The 27,135-nt window shown below is 40.0% G+C and overlaps 1 protein-coding gene across 4 annotated transcripts in view; it reads right to left on the bottom strand.

Moving 5' to 3' along the window:
• The window catches only part of Dennd2c (DENN domain containing 2C), a 90,178-nt gene that overhangs the window by 14,721 nt on the left and 48,322 nt on the right, over positions 1 to 27,135 (bottom strand). For 3 of the 4 annotated variants that reach the window (XM_029563998.1, XM_008834002.3, XM_029563999.1), the window contains 10 exons: positions 26,617 to 26,753; positions 26,100 to 26,212; positions 23,432 to 23,602; positions 17,216 to 17,312; positions 11,768 to 11,812; positions 8,503 to 8,690; positions 4,677 to 4,786; positions 2,172 to 2,241; positions 1,444 to 1,521; positions 171 to 311 (listed from right to left, as the gene is read on the bottom strand). In XM_029563998.1, coding sequence (XP_029419858.1) covers positions 171 to 311; positions 1,444 to 1,521; positions 2,172 to 2,241; positions 4,677 to 4,786; positions 8,503 to 8,690; positions 11,768 to 11,812; positions 17,216 to 17,312; positions 23,432 to 23,602; positions 26,100 to 26,212; positions 26,617 to 26,753 — 1,150 coding nt within the window. Of the gene's footprint in view, positions 1 to 170; positions 312 to 1,443; positions 1,522 to 2,171; positions 2,242 to 4,676; positions 4,787 to 8,502; positions 8,691 to 11,763; positions 11,813 to 17,215; positions 17,313 to 23,431; positions 23,603 to 26,099; positions 26,213 to 26,616; positions 26,754 to 27,135 lie in introns of those variants that run through there. The other variant, XM_029564000.1, reaches the window with a different exon arrangement.

The raw sequence follows: 27,135 nt of genomic DNA on the forward strand, positions 1-27,135 counted from the left end.
TACAATTTCACACACTCACTTCAGTGCTTCATGGGAATAAAACTTATTCACAGGCTACAAGAAAGGTAAAACTCCTCCTCCCTACCCCATGGGCTTCTGGAAATTCTGCCTATAGCACAAAGCTAGCTTTTAGGTGGCTATTAAACCTTTTTGAAAACGAGTTAACTTACCCCATCTCCAGCCCCAGGGAGGTAGCTCTTAACTGTGATAGTGCGTCCAGGAGCTGGGAAAGGGGCTTCCATGACACTTCGCATGAATGGGTAAACAAGAGCTGGAGACATCTCTCTTCTCTTCTCTACTTCATCCAGAATCTACACACACACCAAACAAAACCAAACCCCAGTCATGTATTAAGGCCTCAGTTCAAAAACATAAAGGAGAGGCAGCCATAGTGGCACAAGTCTTTAATCCCACTTGCATTTAATCTGCACTTGGGAGGCAGAGGCAGGTGGATCTATGTGAGATCAAGGCCAGCCTGGTCTACATAGTGAGTTCCAAACCAGCTGTGACTACAGGGAGACCCTGTCTCAAAAAGAAACCAATCAATCAATCCTACTATAGGAACTGCCAAACTGAGTATTTATGCACAATTAAAAATATCAGCAATAGATTTAAGACAGATAAGCTTCTGCAACCAATAAAAGTTCATTAAAGCATCATATCTCTTGAGGATATCTTCATACTCCCAAGAAAAGTTATGCAAGTCAACTTATTTTTAGAGACCAGCTCCTTCTTTAACAAACATTTTTACTTTTACATTTTGCCACAGAACAGTGCCGAAGTCAGAAGCAGCAACTTTCAGGAGTCAGTCTCCTTACTCCATGTGGGTCCCGGGATCAAACTCAGATCTTCAGGCTTGGTGGCAAAAGCCATGTCACTGCCCCCTAGAAACCCTTTCCATTTCACTAAGGGGCAAAGAAAGTGACACTGACAATGATATCCTGCAAGTTGGGGTCTAGGAAAAGCAAGAGACAAAATACACTTCAGGATATGCACTCCTAAAACTGGGAGTTTCAGCAAACCAGAAAGAGAATGGCACCAATGAGCCAGGATCTATGCTCAAGCCTTATTTAAGCCTGTGGATCTTTCCTTTTCCTTTTTTTTTTTTTTTTGGATTTATTTATTTTATGCATCTATTTGTATGTGTGTTTGCCTTCACAGCCATGGCATGTACCTGTAGGCCAGAGGACAGCTTGAAGGAGTCGTTTCTCTCTTTCTGCCATGTGGGTTCCAGGAATCAAATTCAGGTCATAAGGCTTGATTGAGAATGCCTTTACCCATTGAACCATTTTGCCGTTCTTAACCTACTAGTGGTGAACCTTTCTAAAGTAGCATGTTAAAGTCTGTGCCACTTAATATCGTCCAGGGAAGTCACCAGTAGTAAAAACTCCCTCAAAGTTCAGAAGGAGTATCACTGATTCACAGAGCCAGTTCTTCACTCACCTTTGAGAAAAGATTGAAGCAGCCCAAGCGGCTGACCATGCAGTAGACCTCAGGGAGTCGCTTTCCCTTGCCTTCAGGCTAGAAGGAAAACAAAACAAAAACAAGAAGAAAAGGTATTTATTCATCTGAACTATTAATATTCTTCTTTTACTTATTGATTTATTTTTGTGATAGGTCCCCGCGATGGTTGCTCACACTTGCCCCAATTCTCTGGGCTCAAGCAATGCCTTTGCCTCAGACACTCAAAGTAGCTGGGACTACAGATGTGCACCAACACACCAGCTTCTTTCAGTATTGTTTAGTATAGAGCATTATATGAGGCACTCATCCTCAGTGAACATTCAAAGGTGAGAGAAGCACTAAAATGGATAGCATGATTTATTCCAGGTATAGTGCCTAAACAAGGAAGCCCTAAAATAGCTGGTAACTCAGAGCTTCCTCAAAGGCTCACTGGACTCTATTCTTCAAATGTGCCTGTACTGATATTCAGTCACTATGTCTGTAGTTACTTTCTCTATTACAAAGAAACAAATAAAATCCACAGCCTTTCTATTCTGGACCACTCTAGGGGTAACCTTCACCTTGCTCTTGCTATGTAAAGCTAACACAGTTCTTTAATACATATGTAAAATTAAGTGGCCCTAAAATTCATCTAGATATAGTGCTTCTTGAAGCTCCTAGTCTGACTCTGCTGTTCCTTAACTCTGTGGCATGAAGCTGGTACTTACCAAAAGCTTCTTACAGTAACCAAACCATCGACTTCCATCTTCACCAGTCAACACAAAGGAGAATGTTTCACTGAAAAAACAGCTCAGTTATTTTTAGGTTCAACAACTGCTTACAGCATTCCTCACGGAACAAACAATAACAGTAGGGTACAAGAACAGTCATTTTGTGATCTAGGAGGAGGCAGAAACATTACCTCTACTTGAAGTCACATTCCTCCTATGGAATGGCCAGGCCTTGTTCTAGGGTGAGTAGGTATGAGCTAAGATGTTGGCATTGCTGCTCACTTTACTTTCTTATTAATTCTCTCTACTTATCGATCAATCCTATTTTCCTTTTGCTCAATGTCTAATTTTGTCAAATATACAGATAAGGAAGCTATAAAGATTATGTAAATGTCATTTCTCCCTTGAAAGTTCTATTTCTCCCTTGCAAATTCTTCTATTCTGTTCTGACGGTGATACATAAAGAACAGTGATAGAAAAATATCCTGGGCTGGGGAGATGGCTCAGTGTGTAAAGTGCTTGCCACACGAGTATGAGGACCTGAGTACAGATCCCCAGAAGCTATGCAAAGCTGGACACAGTAGCATGGGCCTACAATGAGAAGGTAGGCAGAGACGAGTGAGCCTTGGAAGTTCACAGGCCAGCTAGCTTGATGTATGCAGCAAACAAGAGACCCTGTCTCAAACAAAGAAGGCGAGGACCAATACCCAAGGTTGTCCTTTGACCCCCACAGGTGCACAATGGCACATGCATGCTCATACACATATGGACACACAAACACATAGAAAGATAGAAAAATAGATTCTATCCTTAATATATACAAATCAATAGGAAAATAACAACTCATTAGAAACGTGGGACAACAATGAGCATAATTTACACAAAGATCCAAAGATACCCAAAAGATATTCACTAATAGCCAAAAAAATCTCAAATTCAAATAATGAATTAATATTTAAATATGGCAAAAATAATGATTAGAAAGGACTATGTTAGAATATACAGTTATTATTTCTGAGCCAGCAGATTGCCAATGATTTCTGATTTCAGCTATGTATTTACTCTTCTATATTTCCCAAATAGTCTAGAACATACATAATGTAGGGGGTAAGTGATCAACCATGGAGCAGCCAGGCTAGTATGAAAAAACTGTATACACACATAGTTAGCAGTGCAAGTGACAACACAGGAGCATCAACACTGATGCTGAGAGATGGAGAGTGGTGATCAGGCTAAACTGTTATGGGAGCCAGCAGCTGGTCTAGAGGCAAGACAGGGCTACTTAGGCAGCAGCTGAGACCATCATCAACACATTACATGGTTCACTTAAATATGCTTTTTAGTTTAAATAGCCTAATAAAATTCAGTGGGTCTTGCAAATTGTTTTATTCTTTTTTTTAAATTTTATTATTTTTATTTTATGTGTATGCATGTACCCATGTCGTGTAATGCCCGCAGAGGACAGAAGAGGCTGTCGGATACCCTAGAACTGGAGTTACAGACAGCTGTTAGCTGCCATGTAGGTGCTGGGATTCGAACCCGGGTCTTCTGCAAGAACAACCAGTGTTCTTAACTGCTGAGCCATCTCTCCAGCCCCATTTGTTTAATTCTTTACAGAAAATTTCAATATGTTGCCTAGGTTTGCCTTGAACTCTTGGGCTCAAGTGATCTTCCAGTCTCAGGGCCTCTGTGTAGCTGGGAGAACAGGCATATGTTATTTTGCCCAGCTTATGGGTTCAAACAAAGTAGTTACCTATTTATAGACGCAAGATTCAGAGATGATGGTGATTTTATTAGCTGAAATTGGTAATTTCCTCTAGATACATTAAATAAATTATTTTTAATATCATTATTAATTTTTTTGGTCTTTTTGAGACAGGGTCTCCTTGTAGCCCCAGTAGGCCTAGAACTTACCATTTGGACCAGGCTGGCCTCAATCTTACAGAGATCTGCCTGCTTCTGCCTCCCAAGTGCTGGGATGAAACCACTGAGCCATCTCTCAGCTCCAAGAAATTCTTTGATGCTTCAATTACCCAAACTTCCCAAACTGGAGCCTCCCTCTGTACAAGACCCACATGGGACACAGAGTCCCTATGGGTTCTTCTATCAATTTCAAGGAAAAAAGATGAGGGCAACTGTTCTGCTTTCTCTCTAAGTTTGAGTCCTAAGGTTCAAGTTGGTTTTGTGTATGTGTGTTTCCTTTTCTGTCCACTTTGGGCCACGTCTTATTGTTTGTACTGTAGAACTATCTTTTTCTCAAGAACTGGCAAATTAAAGAGATTCCCAAAGTTGTTTTCTCTTTGACATTGCAATTATTCTGTTTTTCTTTTCTGAGCCCTACATAGGTAGGAAATGTTCTAATTCTTATTCCTCCCTTCCTCCATTGCATCATTGACCCCAGTGTTCACAGAGCTCTCTTCCTGACTCTACTCCTCTCTCAGATACTTTGATTCTATTTTTGCAGTTCCAGCAAACAGCAATCAGAAGCAGTACCCTATTTACCTTTTGAGTTCTGAGGTTGGCACCCAGTCCTTTGAATCAGGAAAACAAAATTTGGGGATCACTTTGAGCCTCTCTTCAGTGTCTTTGGATTGCTTATAGCCATGATCACCCTGAAAAAGACAACATTACAGGGGACATTAACCTAGTAAAGTAGAGAACAGAAGTGAAAATCTCAGCCTGGTCCTGGGGAAGTCTGAGAAGCCTGGACAGAAGTTACTCTCAGTGTATTAACAAAACAGGAAAAGGAAGACTGAAAATTACTGACGATGCACTGAGAACAGTTACTAAGAATAAAAAGTCCTCTTTTACACAGAAATGCAACTGCAGAGACCCTATCATCTAGCGTAAGAGAGGGGGCTGCAGAGTTTCTCGTCTACAGGAAGATCCCAATTCAGGGTTCACATACTGGTATGAATCTAATATTTTCTGAGTCATGGGATATAAGCTAAGTAAAAATCTATTTTATCATACTGACAGCCAAAACCTAGTCATTTCAAAACATTCTCTGATCAATAATCAAGGACACACCAGGCATGGTGGCACATGCCTTTAATCCCAGCACTTTGGAAACAGAAGCAAGAAGATCTCTGTGAGACAGAGACCAGGCTGGTCTACATAGCAAGTTACAGGCCAGCTGGGGCTACAGAGAGACCCCCGTCTCAAAAAAAAAAAAAAGTCAAGGATACTTTGAAAAGACCAATGAATGTTATTTAGAAAAGATACTATTTTTAAGATTTACCCTGTATATAATCATTCTGTTAGCATATAATCTTTGCTACCTAATTACTGGTTTGCAATTTCCTGTAAAATTTTAGTATGGAAGACTCTTACAAAAAGTGTGTTATTGTAAGCCAGGCATAGTTCTGCACACCTATAATCTCAGCATTTAGGAAATAGAGGCAGGAGGATCAGGAATTCAAGTTATCTTTGGCTATATAGAGAGTTCAAGTCCAGCCTGGGCTACAAAAATCAAACAGACAAAATGTAGTCTTGTACTTTGAAAGACAGTCTACATTTAGTTAAGTGAAAAGACATTTAGAAATGCATTTGACTATCTTCTACAAAGACAAGCATAGAAGTCAAATTAGCATACTGCTTTTAGGGAATAAATAAGTTACTTGTACTTTCTTTACAAAGAATGTAACCACTCTGGGTCCTTGGATATTAAATTCTCAAAAGAACAGAAAAGCATTAGGTACTTGGAGCTTAGCTCAATAACAGAGCACTTTCCTAGCATGCAGAAGGCCCTGGGTTTAATCCCCATCATTGGAAAAAACAAACAAACAAAAAAACACCAAACTTTTTTAGTTGTAACATGGTGTAGTCATAGTCAGCTTCAGTCAAGGTATTGCACAACAATCCAAAAAGGGCTCCACAAAGATTAGCTCTTTCCAACCCCTGCCCCGCACCCCATGATGGACACTAGAGGCATAAAACTACTAAGTGGTTTCCTTGAAAGCATCCCTCAATCAACTGCCAGAAATTGTGTGTTTCTCTGGTACTAAGTGTATTAATCCAGGCTTAGTTTTCCTGTAAAACTAATAAAAATAGGGAGAGAGGAGGCTTAAGCTCCTTTTAAGTCAGGCATGGTGGCACATGCCTATAATTCTAACACTCAGAAGGCTGAGGCAGGAGGGTCATGAGTTCAGCACCAGCCTGAGCTACTTAGGCAGTTCCAGGCTAACCTAGACTACAGTGTAAGTTCCTTTTGATAGGAAATTTGATTATTCACAGGTATTTAGATGATAATTAGACTACCATAGTATTATTTTACTACACGATGTTGAGATATTGTGCTCTTAGGCTACACTGAGGAATTGTAAATGATATCTAATTTATGTAATTATTTACTGTAGGGATGTTGTTGAGGGCTTCTTTCTTGAGAACAGTCTTGCTATCAGCAAAGGCTGGTCTCAAACTCTTGATGCTCCTGCCTCTGTCACCTAAGTGCTTGGATTATAGGCATGTCCCTACACCTGCCTATATTGGGAATATTTTTGAAAAATAAAACCTATGAAGGACGTAGATCTTAGATTCCAGTATAGTTTGCTTCACTGATTGTTTTGGTGAAACATGGAATTCAGGGTTCAAATCCAAAGTCCTAAAGTGAGTAAGTTGGTAAATTAATGACCTTGTCTCAAAAAACCAAGAGATGTGGTACAAGTAATAAAATGGGAAGTAAGACAATGTTCTCACATAGACAGCCCCTCCTTACCTGGCTGTCTACCTAAGTCACAGGGAGTAGGGAAAAATGAAAGTGGGAGATCCCTTGTTCAATGAGTAGGAAAAATTAGATAAGAAATAAAAATAAATTCAGGAAGCCAATGAGGTAGCTCTGCTCTACAGGCCATGGTGCTTGTTGCCAAGACTAGTGACATAAGTTTGTTCCTTGGAACCCAAATAGTGGAAGGAGAAAACTGACTTTTGTCTCAAAACAGTCCAATAAAAGAAAACAGACAAAAAAAAAATCACAAAATTAAATAAATAAAAATTAAAAAGCATTTTTTTTTTCTTTTATGTGTGGTCTCTGAACCTGCAGTGGGGTTTTATATGTCACACTCCTCAGGGTTCAAGGATGCTGGGGATCAAGTATAGACCAACAAGTAGCAAACACTGTAATATTTAATTAAATGAAAGAGTGGCTTTGTGAAAAAGGTAGAGCAAAGCAAATACTGTGTTAGTAACACCAAAACCGAGCTTTGCCGCTCTGAATGCTTGGGAGACTGAGGAAGGAGAATGTCCAGTTCAATGCCAACTTGGGTAAAATACTGTCTCAAAACAAAAAAGGTGGCCAGAGAGATATCTCAGTGCTTAAGAGCCCTGGTTGCTCTTGAAGAAGACCCAGGTTCAGTTCCTAGCACCCACATAGTAGCTAACAACCATCCATCCATACCTCCAGTTCCAGGAGATCTGACGCCCTCTTCTGGCATCCTCAGGCACTGCAGGGCATGGGTGTACTGACATATATGCAGCAATACACTCACAAACATAAAATATGCCAGGCAATGTTCTAAGAGCCTTATGGAAATTAGCTCATTTAAACTTTACTACAGGTCAAAGGGGTAGATGCTATTATTACTAACTGCCTCCCATCCATTAATAAATGAAGAAACTAAGGCCCAAAAATGTTAAGTGACTTCTCAAAGTACTAGTAAGTGGCAGATGCCTAGGTTTGGCTCAGAGGCCATGCTGTAAACCTCTAGCCTATTCTGCCACATTTATCCTTCCTGTTTAGGGATGAGAAAATTGTGGCTTTGTGCTTGTTACAAAATCATTAAATGTGAACTGGGCATGGTGTTACAAGCCTTTAATTCTAGCACTCAAGAGCCAATCTTTTGAGTTTGAGGCCAGCCTGGTCTACATAATGAGCTCCAAGTCAGTCAAGGCTACATAGTTAGACCCTGTCTCCAAAGACAAAAAGTTTTTTGGTCTTTTTTTGAGACAGGGTTTCACAGCTGGCCTAGAACTCACTATATAGACCAGCTGGCCTGGAACTCGCTATGTAGACCAGGCTGGCCTTGAACTCACAGAGATCAGCCTGCCTTTGCCTCCCAAGTTCTGGGATTAAAGGTGTGTGCCACCATGCCCTGACAACAAATTATTGAACAGTAAAGACAAAAAGGAAAAACATGAGGCAGGAAATGAGCTTGTTCTCTCCCACCTCTATTTGGCTGCAGCCTATGCCTGACATAGATGCCATCAAAGCCACTTCCTGGATCCTACAAGTATAATGTTGATAAAAGCTGACAGAGACAACAGTAGGAAGGAAATATGTACACAGAACACACAGAGCCTTCTGAAGGCTTCTTGGCTGCCTCACACCCACCTTGCTTGGGAACTGCTGTATGACTTGGGGAATGTAGCTTATTCCTGATGGCTTCTTCTGTAGAGACACCACCACAAAGAGTTCAAAGAGCTGCTGCTCCTGCAGTTCAATAAGATCTCGCTCCAAGGTCTGGTAGTGAGGATTCCTCTTGGAAGACTGCTGCACCTGTGCTAAGCGCTTGTGGCGATCTGTTACAGAATTACAGCTCACAATGCAACAAGGTTTTCCCTTTGCAGCCCCATCTTCCCTCTAGGCCCATGAGTCATGACCCATATAGGACAAATTCTTCACTGTCATTTGCTAAATGAATGCAAATAAACATCTGCCACACAAACATTCCAGAGTGGGCTAAGACACATTCAGGGCAGGGATCCCACTCAACCTCTAGTGAGCAGTGGAACTGATATCCATGACCTAACTGATACACTAACATAGATAACACACTCTATGCTAAAAGAAACAGTAGACTGATAAAAAATGCTACTCCTTGGAAACATCAAGAAACATGGAAGAGGGGAGGATTTGATAAAAGAACTGATTCCTACAGTGATGAAGTACAGTTACAGATGAGTGATGAAATCAAAACAAGTCATCCTCACACTAAAGAAGCTGTCCTTTTCCCTTCTCTCCTTAGTATGCATTACTAAGGACATAGACTTACATCAATAATGGTGTTTCAAACCAGACATACAGACAAATGAAGATACAGAAATAAAGCCAAGCAGCCACAAGCATCTGAGTCTTAACAGAGGAACTTTTAAAAATATACATTGGAAAAGGACAGCCTCTTTCATAAGTAAAGCTGAAAACTGGATATCCATCACATGCAAAAGACTGAAACTCAACCCCTATCCCTCATCCTCTATAAAAACCAATTCCAAATGGACTCAACATTGTAACCTGGAAGTTCCTCTGACCACTATGATGGCAAGCTATAGTCCCACCTCCTTCCCATGTTCTGTGGGAGGAGTCTGCACGAAGGGGAAGGGCTAAGGATATATAAGCCGAGAAAGCCACGAGGCAGGTCTCTAGCCATTTTGTGTGGCTATCAGGAAGCCACAGGATTTATGTTTGGGTGTGGACTTTCCAGCACAGCCATGAATGGGGGGGTGGGGAGACACCCACTCTTCTGTAAGTACACCAGCACCCCAAGCTCAGTTAACAAGTCCAATAAACTTGTTAGGATTTTCCAAAGGGTAGTTTTGGAGAATTCTTGCCTCGGGTTGTCATAAGGACAGTGGGAGGAGGGAACCAGATACCTCATGCACCTTCCAGAAGTGAATATGACTTCACAACCATAAAGAGGAATGAAATTATGTCATTTGCAGGAAAAAGCATGGAACTGGAGACCATTATATTAGGTGAGATACATGTGTCTCACAAAAACAAAGAACCCATGTTTTCTCTCATGTAAAAGATAGAGGGGGACAAGGGCATGAAACTAAAAGGGCAAGTGCTAGGGTGTGGAAAGGGAAAGGGTGGACATAAAGATGAGCAGGAGTGGTCAAAGTAATTACATGCATGCATGGAGATGTCACAATGAAACTCCTTACACTGTACAATTAATATATGTTAATAAAAAGAATTAATAAATAAATGGTGCTAAATCCCAGAGGAAAATGGGACTAAGGGTGTAGTTCAGAGGTAGTTCTTACCTAACATGCTCAGGATGCTAGGTTAGATTCCCAGCAATGGAAAAAGAAAGAAGAAACTATAGAGGACATCAGCAACAGACTATACCTCAAAAGACTAAAATTATAAGATTGTGCTATTTAGTTATTGGTTGTTTTAACACCAAGTCTCAGTATGTAGTCCAGGCTGGTCTCAAACTTATGATCCTCCTATCTCAGCCTCCTTAGTTGTTGGACTACAGACACGGGCTACCAGAGTGGTAGGAAGCTTGCTGTTTAGATAGTATTCAGCAGCACTCAGAACTGGATAGCATCTACCTCCTAGTAATTCTCATTCTCACCCACATTCATACTCATTCATTCCCATGCCCTCTCTCTGGTTTTTTTGAAGGCAGAGTCCTACTATGTAACCTTGGCTATCCTATTCACTATGCAGCCCAGGCTAGCCTTGGATTTCTGGCAATCCTGTATCAGCCTCCTGAGAGCTGGGATTACAAGTGTATGCAGCCACATCTAGCTCTCTATTCTCATTTCCCTCTAAATTTTGAAGAATTTGTGGTAGTCTCCACTGGTGGTAAAAGTGTATGTGTTTCAGAAATTTGCTGATGAGATATTCTAGATACTAACCAAAACACTCATCATCTGGGTTTTTTTTTTTTTTTCAGTTTAATGCTTTCTGCTCTCAAAATAAGTTGCACTATGTATCAAAATATTGATAAATCTTTAAAAAATACAACCAGGATCAGATCCCTAGAAATATACACTTTGCCAAGTGTTCTAGGGAAAGATTTCCCTTCCCTCCAAAGGGCTGAGTTCAAATCAAGACACATCTTGTCCTATTTCTCACCAGCAACAGTAATAAGTCAGTCATCCTTACACACCAAAACTGAACCTTGTGGCATTCTAAGTGTCATCTTCAGATAGGCTACAAAATTGAAAACCTGAAGCAGTTTAGGTCCGTGGAGGGAACACATGGCTGTTAATCATTAGACTGGTATGTCAGAACTGCCCTCAACTCAACTTTGAGAACTCATGTCTTCTGCTCACTGTGTCTCTGTGTGTCAGGCAGTTAAACAGGAAATAAAACTTGCTGTGACAACTCATCCAAGGAAGACACAGAGCACCATGAAATGCTTGTAAAAAACAGAGCCAGAAATGTATGAATTCTGTATTCTAATATAAATGGCATGATAATTTGGAATGTAAGTACCTATAAGTAAAAAATACGTTTCCTTTCTTAATATCAGAGATAGTAAATTCACTCAGTAATTATGCTTGAATTACTACAAAAAATCAGATATTTAGGGCTAAGTGCTCATCTAAGAGTGATTCACATTCTTATTGGCTGCTACAAAACTGCACATATGTCTGGGCATGCACTTCTGCACTGCTCCTGTCAGAACATTCCATCCTCAGTCATCCCGGGTTGCCTCACTCCACTATGAGAGATCTTTAATGTTGTCAAATAGCTGAATGCACTATTTAGCTCCTCAAATCTCAACAGGGTCTGAAAATGAAGAAACGGCCTACAAAGTGAAACTTCACATGGGGAAAGAGTGCTTAATCACACAAAGGGGCACTCCACCCAGTCAGGATCACACGGAGAAAGGGAGCAGCCCCGTTGACTCACTCACTCTTTGGCAGATACTCGGCATCACTCTCGTTCCCACTGGTTTCGCCTGAAAAGAGAGGAAGGGCTTCCGTTTGTATTGTCCAATAGTGGGAAGTGCATGAGGGTGACAGCAATATATAAAACCTCCACAGGCCCGGACACTGCAGTGAGGAGTAAGGATCCTGGGCCCTTCTCCAAACTCCTTAGTACATGTCAGTTTAGGACAGCTGTTAAAGAGAATTCAACACAACACAAGATCCTCATCTGTAAAGGATCTGACAGACAGTATTGAACCCTCCGTGTATTATGTTCTATACACACGAACTCCTGAGATGATTTATAAATTAAACATAGTAGGAAATTAACAATAACTAATGTTAAAATCATCAATTATCATAAAATACTGCAATAATAAGCCATTCAAAATACTTTAATGTACCACACACACCCTACTTCTTGTGGTGGCATGTGATCCGTGCCTATGTGATGAGACGGAGTGAGTGAATGTCAAAGGCACTGGGGCTCATGAGGCTACTACGTAAGGACTGCTTGAACATAAGCACTATGATTCAGTGAGAGCTGACCTGATAACCTAGGTGACTATTAATGGGTGGGTGGTAGACAAGAGTAGAGAGCTGGACAAGGGGCTGATTCACATCCTGGGCAAGAAGGGGCACGACAGACTGAGGTTTCACTGTGCTACTTACAACACTGCCCAACCTAAAGCTTCTGAATGTTTTTCTGGAATTTTCCATTTAATAGCTTCAAATCCCAATTGACCACAGATAACTAGAGCTACAGAAACTGACCCACACACTGACAAGGAGGGACTACTGTAAAAGGCTCTGAGAAGAATCTCAACTATCCATTCTTTCCACACACTCCTCAGGCCTCTTATCCTTACTTACAGGATTAGCCAGCCTTCAACATAACCAGAAGAAGCCTAGTTCAGAGTAGATTCTGCTTTTCATTCAAATCGCCATCTGTCTGTTCCCACATAAAGTGCTAACATAGTACAACAAGGTGAAAACGTGAACACCATGGATCAGAATAATGAAAATGTGGACACTATAAGAGATTGCCATGTTTATGAAGTGACATACTACCTTTGCTACGATGCTTCCGACCACCTCTGGTCATACTGATCTTTCCTTTGCTCCGAATTTAAGTAGTAGTAATATAGTAGCTTTTGATTTGTTTTTATTTTCTCCAATAATATCTTAAGTACCTTAAAGATAGGGGTTATATGTTTTCCACAGGGGAATGTTGGGGTTCTTGTGTGTGTTGGTGCAGAGGATTGAACCCTGGGGTTTTGCACCCTGATCATCAAAAGAGGGTTTGTTAATATAATTCTGGAAATACAATTTACCAAAAGTTGGGGGGGGGCTAGAGACTTAGTAGTAGAGGTAGAGCAGTTATATGGTATGTGTGAAGTCCTAAAATTGATCCTCAGAATCACACAAAAGGGATTTTTGAATAAGTATATTAAAAACTGTTCTAGATTAAGTCTAAAGTTAAAGCAAACTAAAAAATGAAAAGGAAGAGAAAAATCTTTAAATATATCAGGAAAAACAAGAGTCTGGCATTCATAAATAAAGACATATGTAAGTTTGATCATATAACATTTTATTTTTTTTAATTTTATTGTATTGTATTGTATTGTATTGTATTGTATTGTATTGTATTGTATATTATTTTATCTTCTTTCTTTATATTATTATTTTATTTTATTTTTTGGTCGTTATTCTTTTTCTTGCCTTTCCTTTTCAGCCTTTCAACATTCTAACTCTTATTCTCTATTTTCCCAGAAGCCACAAAACAGAAATATTTGCCATGACCAATGTTTTCTTCCACAAACGTACAGCCTTATCACCGAATTGCTGAAATCTCCATTTTACAAAGTATTGTATTGTATTGTATTGTATTGTATTTTTTTGAGACAGGGCTTCCCTGTAGCCCTAGCTGGCCTGGAACTTGCTATGAAGAACAGACTAGTCTCGAATTCACAGAGATCTTTCTGCCTCTGCCTCCCGAGTACTGGGATTAAAGGCGGCAATCATATAACATTTTAAAATTTAGCTAGGTGTGGTAGTAGCTACACCTGCAATCCTAGTACTCAGGAGGCTGGGGCAGGAGAATTAGGGTTCAAGGCTAGTTACAGCTAGCCATAGTGAGTTCCGGGTTAGCCTGGGCTACACAACACCTGTCTCAAACATCAGAAAAAAATTGAATATTTTTATCTAATAAAAAAACCTCACTAGTAAACTCAAAAGGTGGACAATAAACTGGGAAAATATTTATAAATATACTTAAGGCATATTTTCTGTTTGTATGACAATTTGGCAGTAGCTACAAAAATTTGAATTTTAGTTTTTTTGGTTTTTTTTGTTTTTTTTGAGCTAAGCTCTCACTCTGTAGCACAGATTGTCCTGGAATTTACTATGTAACCCAGGGTGGCTTTAAATTCACAGTAATCTTACTATTGCCGCCATCTCTCAAGTGCTGGTATTTACAGGAATGAGCCATCAAGCCTAAACAATTTAAAATCCATATATTCTTTGATCAGTACATCTACTATAAGGGGAACTTATTTTACAGATACTACTTTACAGATATATTTTTTTAAAAAGTGTTTTATTTATTATTTTATATATGTGAATGTATTGCCTGAATGTGTGTAAGTGCACATGTGCCATGCAATGCCCACAGAGGTCAGAAGAAGGCGTTGGACCCCCTGGAACTGGATTTATGGACAGTTGTTAGCTATTATGTGGGTACTAGGAATCAAACCCGGGTCCTTTGCAAGAGTAGTCATTGCTCTTAACTGCTGAGCCACCTCTCCAGCCCCACAGATATATTCTTACAAACACATAAAATATAAGTAAAAGAATGCATACTGCAATATTATTTGAGTGTATACATACATCTTGATATATATCAATCAACACATAGCATTTCTACAGATAAAATGTTAGAAACAGAAATATCTGAAAACTAAATTTAAAAAATTGAGGTGCTGGGATAGAAATGAGGATCTCAATGAGTAGCATAATCAGTCTCAATAAAATTCTTTTCTATGCAATGAAATGCAGTATAGCTATGAGGATCTCTATGTTTCATAATAAAGAGCTTCAAAATGCATTAAGCCTTTTAAAAAGGAAAACATGCAAAGTCTGAATAATATAAGACTATTTGTATAGAAAAAATATTTATATCCTAACACCAAGTACTTCTTAGGAGCTTATGAAGTATATGTTTAGACAGAAAAATGGGGAAAGGAAAAAGGCAAAACAACTGGAAATGGCCTTATGAAAGGTCATTTAAGTGACTTTCAGTACATATCGACACCTATGAGCTTTGGTGACCTGCAGTCCTCATAGTTGAGTGAAGTTTAAAGGGATTAAGAATCAATTTTAATCTACAGGAAAAAAAAAGTCACTGGGTTATTTCCTAATATTTCAACACACAAAATTATAATGACAAAGTTGAAGATACATACATACATAGTGTGTCCCAGGCCAACTTGGACTACAGAGTAAGACCCTGTCTCATCAAACATTAAGTAAGTGACCCTCCCTTCAAATGCTGTTATGTTATGAATCTAAAATACCCCCACAGGCTCATGTTTTGAATGATTATTCCCCAGCTGTTAGCGCTATTTGGGGGGAGCTGTGGAACCTTTAGGAGGTGGGTCAACAGAAAGGGGTGCTTTAAGAGGCTGGAGAGATGGCTCAGCAGTTAAGAACACTGTTCTTGCAGAAGACCTGGGTTGAAATCCCAGCACCACATGGCAGCTAACAGCTGTCATAACTCCAGTTCCAGGGGATCCAACAGCCTCTTCTGTCCTCTGAAGGCACTGCAGGGCACAGGTGCACTTACCTACATGCAGGCATAACATTCATACACATAAAATTAAAAAAAAAATTTGGGGGGGGGGTCTTTTTGAGACAGGGTCTCCCTGTAGGCCCAGCTGTCCTGGAACTCACAATGTAGACCAGGCTGGCCTTGAAGAGCTATTCCTTGCCGGGCATGGCAGTACAAACTTTTAATCCCAGCACTCAGGTGGCAGAGGCAGGTGGATCTCTGTGAGTTCAAGGCCTACAAGGATTTCTCATCTATGAACTTTATAAGCAAAATCTGAACTTCTAAATTCTACATTTTTTTTTCAGACTACCAAGCTAAGAATCTTATGGGGTTGTTTTGTTTTATAGTGCTGGGGACTGAACCCCATGACCTCACACATGCAAAGCAAGAGCTTTACCCTAGACTAAATCCCTAGGGCCACATGAGCTTGTTTGTTTTTTGTTTCTGAGAGATTCTCTCTATATAGCTGGGCTGGCCTGGACCTTGCAATCTTCCTGCCTCAGCCTTCTGAGTGCTAGGGTTACCAATGTGCACCACCTTACGCAGCCCTACTCAAATGAGTTTTTAGGAAAATACTAATGATTTCTTTTGAATACGAAATGTTTCTTAATTAATTAAGCCAGTCTATATTTTATCTAGGCACCTGTAGGATAAAACTACTGAACTCCAGAGATGAGTACCACACAGCTACAATTATCTACAGCTGATGTTTTCATTTTCTACCAGAACAGTCTATACTGATAAATGACTAAATCAAAGCAAGTAGCTGAGCATGGTGGTGAATATCTGTACCCCAGCACCCAGGAGGCTGAGGCAGGACAGTTGTAGGTTCCAGATCAGTATAGGCTATATAGCAAAACCCTGTCTCAAAATAGGAATAACAACAACAAAAAAAAATCAAAGTAGCATCACAAAAAACTGATTCAGACTGTCTATGAAATTTGGTCTCACTGGCTTGCAATTGTTTTATAAATTTTATTTATTCACATAACATGTATTACTTTGTACAGAAATAAAAGGAATTTCAAAAATGATCCTAGAAGAGCTGAGTGTGGTGACTCATGCCTGTAATCCCTGAAGTTGGATGGTTGAAGCAGGAGGATTACCATAAATTCATGCCCAGCCTGGGATACATAGTGTGTTCCAGGCCAACTTGGACTACAGAGTAAGACCCTGTCTCATCAAACATTAAGTAAGTGACCCTCCCTTCACATGCTGTTATGTTATGAATCTAAAATACCCCCACAGGCTCATGTTTTGAATGCTTGTTCCCCAGCTGTTAGCACTATTTGGGGGGAGCTATGGAACCTTTAGGAGGTGAGTCGACAGAAGGGGTGCTTTAAAGGTTACTCCAGCCCCTGGTTCTTCCTTGCACTCTGCTTCCTAGTCTGTCACATGCTCCCACCTCCATGAACTGACCTGTTCCACTATGATGGACTGAAATCCTCTAAAATCATGAGCCAAAATAAATCTTTGTGCCTTAAGTTGTTTCTGTCAGATGTTTTGGTCATAGCAATGCCAAACTAATACACATACACACACACACACACACACACACACACACACACACACACAGAGTTACAGACAGAACGAATACAATTCTTACCTTTTGAGGGGGGTACGTCCTTTCCAGTATAAGGATGTAACTTTACCCGCTTCTTCCCTCTCTTAGATTCAAATATATCATTTATTTTCAAAACAAGCTGAAAAAAGATAAGAAAACTACAAATCAAAATCCACACTAACAATGTTCTCAGCTTGATGGCATTAATATATTACATTACAGTTGAAAGAAGAGACTCATAACAAAAACCTTTGCATTTTGCAATTTTGAACTAAAATTATACAGTTAAATGATGTTTTCGAGGGGAAGTGGGAAAGGACACTGGCCTTCCAGATGAACCCAATACAGCTTCTTAAGGCAGACTCTGTGTCACTCCCTGTCACAACATGCAGGGCATGTGGCTACTGCACTCTCCACAGTGGTTACGCCTTTATTAAGCTCAAGTTTTCACTTGCTCAGAGTAGGACTGGGAATACTCCTCCACTTGGAAGGCAGGGTGGGGCTGCGTTATTTCTGCTCCCAGGAATTCTTCCCAAAGAGGAGACAATCATACTCACAGAGCTTTTGTAAAAAGGAATACACTCTTCACTACTAGAGGTATTAATGTTACAGTTTATTTTAGAAATATGTTATAAAAAATAGGAGACTCAAATTACTCTACGTAAAGCTGTATTTTTCCCCAACTCCATTCATCAATCTATACCTCGAGGAACTACACTCAGACCATTTATTTTAAAATTGTTATATAAATGTTTCTATTTAAAAGGCATTACTCAAATTCTTTCTTTACTGCCGGCAAAGTGTGTGTGTTTGTGTCTGTGTGGGAGGGGGAGGGGAGGGGAGGGGGAGGAGGAAGAGGAAGGACAGACTGGGGTGAAAAAGAAGAACATGAGCTGTTCCACCAACAGATACTTCAAAAGCAAGGAGCTGACCAGTTTTCCACACATACTTTTCTTTTTTGTTAAGGTTCCAAGCTTAAGTATCAATCTTGACTTAACACACTGCCTAGATACAATTCTTAAGAACACTGTATGAGAGTTAACAGGGTTGATAAAGGAAAATGCTTGTTGTTCTCTTTTGTCCTTGTTTTTTTACAATCCTGGCAATCAACAAGCCATGAGTCAGTCCAGTACAAGAAAAAGCATATGAGAATGCATGCTTCCAGACACAGATCACTTTCACATTTCTAGATGAGTTTGTTCTCTAAAGGATTTCTATAATCACCATTCAATGAAAAACTGCCAGTGTTCTTAAATACTGCCACTACAAAAGACAAACAGGAGACTCTAAAATAAAAAGGTATTGCTATGAACTATAAAAAAGATTTATAGGGGGGTTGGAGAGATGGCTCACTGGTTAAAACACCGGCTGTTCTTGTAGAAGACCTGGGTTTGAATCCCAGCACCCACATGGCAGCTAACAACCATCTGCAACTCCAGTTCCAGGGGATCCGACGCCCTCTTCTGTCCTCTGCAGGCACTGCATGACATGGGTGTCATTGCACACATGCAGACATAACACTCATACACATAAAATAAAAATAAAATAAAAAACATTTAAAAAAAAGATTTATAGAAGCAAACACTAAGTGCAGAAACACCTAAGACAGCATGAATATTAATGTGCATCTAAAAAGTATGCCCACATGTTTTGAAGGAAACAAAATTACAGTTTTGGAAATATCAGCGAAGACATGTGGTAACCTTCCACTTCAATTAAGAGCTAGGAAGAGGAGCCTACATTTACCTTTCAGTTGCAGGAAACACTGCAGAATATTCTAAGAAATGACAGAAACTACTCACTGGACAAACACATATAAAACATGGGTTTCCACAGCAGGGAAAGAAAGGAAGGCTGGGGAGGAGACATATGGACTAGATCAATGATCTATCATTTATCAATGATACTCCAAAATCAAATTTTGTATTGCATATGGGACATCTTAAAAGAATCGAATCTGCCAGTCATGGTGGCGCACGCCTTTAATCCCAGCACTTGGGAGGCAGAGGCGGGTGGATCTCTGTGAGTTCAAGGCCAGCCTGGTCTACATAATGCATTCCAGGACAGCTGGGGCTACAGGGACACCCTGTCTCAAAAAGACCAAAAAAAAAAAAAATTGAATCTAAGGAAGGTCACAGGTATAAATGCTAATAGCCTGTTTCTTCCCAATAAGCCAGTATTCCTCACCAGCCTGGGGAGTGGTAGCACACACCTGCCTAAAACCCCCCACTGATGAGGCTGAAGCAAGAGGATGACAAGTTCAAGGCCAGCCTGAGCTATATAGCTGGGGGGGGGGGGCTAGTCAATACCATTTTCTTTTTCCTAATTTATCCAAAATTTTTTTGGAAAATTCGAGAAAGGGGGAGTTGGGAATTGTAACTCAGTTGGTAGAATGCTTGCCTAGAATGTACAAAGCCCTGGGTTCAATTCCTAGTACTGTATAAACCCAACATGGTAGCATATGCCTATAATCCTAGCACTTAGGTGGTAGAGGCAGGAAGTTCAGAGTCATCCTTGGTTACATAGTGAGTTGAAGGCTAAACAGAGATACATGAAACCTTGTCTCAAAGAATGTTTTTCAGAAAAGGAAGAGTATCATATCACCTTTTACCAGAAAGAGAATAGGTTTCTAATATCTGAGACACCATACAAGAGAGTGTCAAATCCACACTACAGAATCTCCTCAGCCAGTGTGTTCTCTCTCTTTCTCTCCCTCCTGCCCTCCATCCATCCACCCATCCCCCTCTGTCTCTCTCTTCTTCTCTCTCCTTTCCCTGGAGAGGTGGCTCAGGAGATAAGAGCACTTGTTGTTCTCTAGAGGACCCGGGTTCAACTCCCAGCACCCACATGGCAGCTCTGGTTCTGTTGTCTCCTTCTGGCCTTCATGGGTACTACACACACAAACACACACACACACACACACACACACACACAAGCACACGCGCGCACACATGCACACCCCAATAAACATATACCAGCAAGCAAAACATCTGTACAAATAATAATAATAATAATAATAATAAAATTGTTTAAAAAAAAAAAAGAAACCCCAACCTATCTGAGGAACTATTAGCAACTCATGGTTGCTTGGGCAGGGAGATTCAGTCTCATTTAATTGTAAGACTCCAAGGAGGTTAACCAGGCTCCAGTGGGTGAACCACTCTGAAGGGCATTTGGGGACACAAACCTCACTCTGTAGGATGGATGGATGGATGGATGGATGGATGAATGGATAAATGGATGGATGAATGGATGGATAGATAGAAAAGAAATTTGGTGGAGGGTTAACAGAGGATGCAGATATGGGAAGGGATCTAAATGTGACCAAAATACATTGCATAAAATTTGCAATTCAATTAAAAATTAATTTTAAATAATCTTAAGTGGAATCATTGGGAGTCTGTGTTCTTCCCCTAAGAACACAATCTGCTCTCTAGAACCAAGCAGGAGGCTTTTGTGGATGCCAGCATGATCTTCCTGACAAAGCCCCTGTAGGATGCCTGCAAATTCTTTAAACTCCAAGTTTTAAAGAGCAAGGGCAGGAAATAGATCAGAAGAATTAGATTAATTGTGGAACCAATCAGCAGTCATTAAACCAAGAAACAGCTGTGACTTTTGTTTAATGTGAAAGTCAGGTACAAAAATTGTGTACTAAAATGAATATGCTTAGCTAATTCACATGGCATACGGAAGGGGAAAAGATTTCAATGATCTAAATTCTTCATTATTGTATAATGTCTGCTACTGTATTTGTCAACCCTAAAAATTCCGTAATTAAGGATAGACTTAAAATATTTTCATGTAACCACTTAAATGGCTCTCCTAAAAGAAGATACATCTACAAGTAATCTCATTTTAACACATAGCTGGAGAAGTCATAGATCTTAGAGAAAGCCTCAAGGCTGTCACATCCCTAGACAAATGTAATTTCTTTGTTTGTTTTTTTAATTATTTGTTTACTTTTATTTTATGTGTATGAGTATATTGTCTGCATGTATGTAAGTGCACCCATGTGGTACAATGCCCAAAGAGAACTGGAGTTACAGACGGTTGTTAGCCTCCATGTGGGTGGAACACAGGTCTCCCGAAAGATCAACCAGTGTTCTTAACCACTGAGCCATCTCTCCAGCCCATAATTTCTTACTATGTGGGAAAATATGGATCCTTAAATTTACAGACAAGTATCCCAGTCACCACCCATCAAAGAAGTTTCTTCTTCAACAGACAGAGATTACAGAGTTCCACACTTGGTCATACACAGAGATTGTCTGTGAATTGCCCAAGCCTAAGTGGCACAACGAAGATGCAACCTCTAAACCCTAAGGCTCACAGAGCAAATAACAAGGGATGAAGAGAACACTAATGCATCTTTCAATTCTCATCAATGAAGCTCCCTCATGCAACAGAGGGCCAGGAACGCAAAAGATCACAAATGGCCAAAATGTAGAGAATAAGAGTCTACAGAATGAAGCTGGGTGTGGTGGTGCATGCCTTTAGTCCCAGCCCTCAGGAGGCAGAAGCAGGCAAATCTCTGTGAGTTCAAGGCCAGCCTGGTCTACATAGAGAGTTCCAAGCCAGCTGGGGCTACAGGGAGACCCTGTTTCAAAAAGACTCCCCTCCCCCCAAAAAAAGTCTACAGAATGTAGCTCTTTGAACAGGACTCCTATATTAAAATCCACCCACCCAGGGCTTAGGAACCATTGCAGAAGAGGGGGCAGAAACACTGTAAGAGCCAGGGAGGAGGTACAGGACCATACACAAATAAGAATCCTACAGGCTCCTGGGACCCTCCTCACATGAACCTACAGCAATGGTGTCGGCATATGTAAGACCCATATAAACTCATGCAGACAAAATCCCAGAACTGTGGAAATGGATAGCAGGCCACAATCTTAGTTGAATCACTGTTACTGGCAGTGATTGCTGCTGGATGAGGAAGAGCTGATCTTCTTTTTTCTTTTTTCCTTCCTTTTTTATTTTTGGCCTTTTTGAGACAGGGTCTCCCTGTAGCCCCAGCTGGCCTTGAACTCACAGAGATCCGCCTGCCTCTGCCACACCACACCTAGCCCAGAGCTGATCTTCTTAAAGGGACAGACTCTAGATAGGCTGACTAGGCCTCAGTGGGTGAATTTGTACTGAGGGACATCTGGAGACACTATCTTGACATGATAGGCCTTATCACAAATGACAGGATATACGAACTCAGCAGGGAGGGGGGAGCTATGGGTGGGTGCCAATGGGGAAGGGGTATGAAGTTTATTAAGATGCTCTGTATGAAATACACAAAAATTCAATAAAAAATTAAAATTAAAAAATTCTTTTTCTTTTCTTTCTCTTTTTTTCTTATGTTGTATAAGTGTTTTTCCTGAGTGTATGCAAGTGCACCTGTGCATGCAATGCCAATGGAGGCCAAAAGAGGTGTCAGATCCCTTAGAACTGGGGTTCCAGGGTCGTTAGTCACCATGTGGGTGCTGGGAAGGTCCTTTGCAAGGGCAGGTGGTACATTTAGCTGCTGAGTCATCTCTCAAGCCCCCAGTAATCTCATTATTTTAAAAATTCTGGTCTTAACAGTTTGTCAAGATGATGTGCAGACTTACTGTCTTTTCACCCTCCCTTGTGGGTTAGATCATTTATTTAGTATGGTTTTTTTATGATGTCTCATTCCAAGTAATGGTCTGATTTCTCCACCTCTGAATGGAAAATCTGGATCTGAAAGAATGGCATATACTTTATCCTTACTAAAAAGCTGTTAACTATGGCATGAACTCACTTTGGTAATGAATGAGAACATGAAAAGAATGTCCTTTGTTTGCGAGTCTACGTTTCCTTGAAATAGAAGCTGATTTTTAATAGGAACTAAGATGACTGAGGAGCTCTCCATTTGATATCAAATTTCCTATCCATCAAAAAAGAATGGCAAAAGCCAATGGTGTAATTTCTTGCATGAGCAGAAATAAAAAATTTAGCCAGGCATGTTGGCACATGCCTTAGTCCCAGCACTGGGGAAGCAGAGGCAGGAGGACCTCTGTGAGTTTAAGGCTAACTTGGTCTACATAGTGAGTTTCATGTCAGCAGGACAGAAGGGAGGGAGGGAGATAAAAGAAGGAAAGAAATCAGAAACTTGAGACTACTTTCTAAATCTTCTAATTCCAACAGGTGAACTCTAACCTAATATTCATTTCACTTTAAAGTTTGTTTACTCTACTTTATTAAAATGATGAAGTAAGATTTGAAGAATGAAAGTACTGAAGTCCTCACCCTTGGAAGATTTCCCTTTTTCCTGTTAGCAACTTCTCCGGCTCGGAAAAGTTTCCATTCAGTTAAAGTAACCGGCAAAGTGGTGTCCTTCGAGAGCTTTGATCGTAAATAAGCTTGAGGGTTCTTCAGTTCCATAGTCTTCCGCTGAAGGAACTGAGGTTTGGGAGGAAGCTAAAACAGGAGAAGAGGTGCTGATAAAGTAAGAGTATCTCTAGGTAATCCCTGAAAAACACTTACCTTTCCTTCAAAATTATCTCCAATGGGATACCATCATTGCTTTCTCACTGTAGGTAAAGTGGCATCTCTGTTTTTCTAAAGTTTCACTACTACAAAATAACCAAATTCCCAAAGAACAACAGCTCATCGAGTTCACTAACTTAAATGGATCTCAAAGCTTTGAGGGAGCAGGCAGGAATTTAGGCCTCAGGCTGATGTGAGACTAATAGGGAGTGTTGGGAGCTATAATGAGCTTAAAAATTCATGGCCTAGCTAAAGCATAGCTTCTTAAATTGCAGATAGTGACCCAATGTGGGGTGATATAACTGAATGTGGGGGCCATAAAAAATTTGGCAACAGTGCTAGAGAGATGGCTCTGCTGTTAAGAGCACATACTGCTCCTGCAGGGGGACCTGAGTTAGGTTCCCAGCATTCACATCTGGTGGCTCATACCCACTTGTTAACTCCAGCTCCAGGAATCCCACACATATTTGTGTCTTATACACATAGACACACACATACACAAAATTTTAAATAAAAATAAAATCTTTTTAAAAATTGGCAATAGTAAAAGGTATCTGCACACTCACCAACCAAAAATTAACTAAAAACCCAATCAGTAATGAAAGCGAAGTATACTTTGGCAGCACTACATGGTGCAACTTCACTACAGCCTTGATTCTGAACACACAGGTACTGTGCACTGCCCATATCATCATGTCATTCAACACCAATAGCGCTCAGCTCAGATTCCTGACTACTCCATGCTATGACTCAGTGTTGGTGTTTACCATTTATACTGTTTCATATACAAAATCTGCTTACATAAAGAGTTTAATTATGGAAAACAAAGACTTTTTATAGTTTCCTACTGTCATTGCTCAGCATTTTAAGGGTCAAATGTATATTTGGATTTTATTGTGTTAGAATATTTTATTTTAAAAATTGCTGCTTCAATTGCTGACTTGAGTGTCATAAAAACTATTAAGTGAATTTTGGTTCAGAATGGCCCTAAACCTACTTCTACCATTTTGTACTATAGCATCAAATATTCAGCCAGATTCAATTCTTTGCGTAAAAAATAAATGCACACATCCATCTCATTAGTATGCAATTTGCTTCTGTTTTTAATAAATCATAAAATTATATGCACACCAATAAATGTTTTAAAATAAAATTCTCTATGATTTATTAGCAAATGTTTTATTTATATACCTATTGCATACCTATACATCTGGGGTCACATAAAAATTTCTTTGGTGAAGCTTCGTTTGCAACAGACAAGAGATTATTATACTCACCCAGGATTCAAAGACAATTGCAGAAGAGGGGCAGAAAGATTCTAAGAGCCAGGGAGTAGGTGCAGGACCATATGCAAATAGAGTCCTACAGACTCCGGAGACCCTCCTCCTCCTCACATGAACCTACAGTAATGGTGTCAGCATGCATAAGACCCATGCAAACTCAAGCAGACAAAAGTCCAGCACAGAACTGTGGAAATGGACAGCAGGCTCCAATCTTAGTCAAAGAATTCTTGGCAGCTGATTGCTGCTGGGTGAGGAAGAGCTGATCTTCTTAAAGGGAGGGACTCTGGATAGGCTGACCAGACCTCGGTTGATGGGCTTGCTCTGAGGGACATCTGGAGACACTAGCTTGACATGATGGGCCTTGACACAAATGACAGTATATGAATTCCAGTGGGGGGGCTATGGGAGAGGGTCAGTGGGGAAGGGGGTATAAAGATGATTAGGATTTTCTATATACAGTACACAAAGATTCAATAAAAATTAAAAATAATAAATTAAAACATAAAAAAGTCTTTGGTGAAAAGGGGTTGTAAGCAGAAAAGGTTTAAGAAGCCCTGGTTTAAAGGTATTCATAATAAACTATTTTTGAAATACTAAAATAAAAAAAACAAATAGCAAACAAAGACATAGGAAAAAAATCCCTGTGTACTATTTAAAAAAAAAAAAAAAGATCACCATTAAGCTGGGAGTGATGGCACACGCCATTAATCCCAGCACTTAGGAGGCAAAGGCAGGTGAGATAGAGGCCAGCCCAGTCTACATAGTGAGTTCCATACCAGTTGGGGCTACAGGAAGACCCTGTTTCAAAAAACTAACATAGAAAAAGTTGGGGGAAAGTTGGGGGGAGGGGTGTATGCCTTTAATCCCAGCACTTGGGGGGCAGAGATAGGCGGACCTCTGTGAGTTCAAGACCGGCCTGGTCTACATAGTGAGTTTCAGGCCAGCTAGAGCTACAGGAAGACCCTGTCTCAAAAAGACAAAAACAAACAAACAAAACTAACATAGAAAAAAAGAAAAATCACTACCACCACCAATAAAACCTGCATTTCAATGCCTCTTAGTGTTGGCCCCAGTTAAACCACCTTTATCTGTGGTACAGACTATGCATAGGTCTCCTGTTTTTGTCACTAGCCCTCTGGTTGTACCTTGGGAGCTCTGAAGGCACTTTTAGCAGGTGGTAGCTTCCACGCTGAAGGGGATCTCCACATGGGGAAAGGCTGCATGGGAATATCTTCATAGGGATTTTCTTTGGTGGGATCTTTAAAAACAATGAAGAAAAACTGCTTAGAGGAACATAATTAAACAGAAACAGTAACCACAGCTAGAAAAAAAAAGGGATGACAGTGATTTTTCTTATTCTACATTCTTGTAGGGATGTAAGGTCAATGACATCTTATGTTTTTATAACTCACTTGGGTGTCCAACCAAGCTAAAAGAATTCTCAAAATACTATAGTGTGAACATTGACTTCTTTCTGAACTAAGTCATCCATTATATTAGTAACAAAACTCATTAATGGGTGAAAGAATTTATAAACCAAATGTGTCTATATCAGAAAAAAAAACTTAGAAGATATGCTTGATTATAAAAGAAACAACCTACAATTAAGAACACCACCAAACACATGCACATTAAATCTAAATGCAAACCATGAACACCTACATATGATATCTTCATAGATATTGTCCTCAGACTGTGTGTAATAAAGTGCTGAACCAGAATTTCTTCCAAGTTCTTCATGAATCTTCTGTGCGTTCCGATTTCTAAAGTGCTGAATATCCTCAAATTCAAAGGATTTCCTTAAGGAAGGAGATACATTTTAAAGTTAAACCTTTAAAACTCTGATTTTTAATTGATACAGGAAGGCAAAAACTGAAAAGACTTGAGTACAAAATTACAAAGATGGGCTGGGCATGGTGGTAAAGGCCTTTAACCTTAATACTCAAAAGGCAGAGTCAGGAGGTCTCTGTGACTCAGAGGCCAACCTGGCCCACATAGCAAGTTCAAGGCCAGCCTGGTCTACATAGCAATCCAAGCCAGCAAAAGATACATAGTCTCAAAACTTTTTTACAAACAGGGATCTAAGAATAATAAATTAGGCTGGTGCCCTCTGTGCACACAAGAAAACTGGAGGTTTTCAACCATTCACATTCCTGTTCTTCTTTTTTTTTTTTTTTTAAA

The sequence above is a fragment of the Nannospalax galili genome, unplaced genomic scaffold (assembly GCF_000622305.1).
Source record: "Nannospalax galili isolate Female #2095 unplaced genomic scaffold, S.galili_v1.0 scaffold475, whole genome shotgun sequence".
In the NCBI taxonomy this organism is placed as follows: Eukaryota; Metazoa; Chordata; class Mammalia; order Rodentia; family Spalacidae; genus Nannospalax; species Nannospalax galili.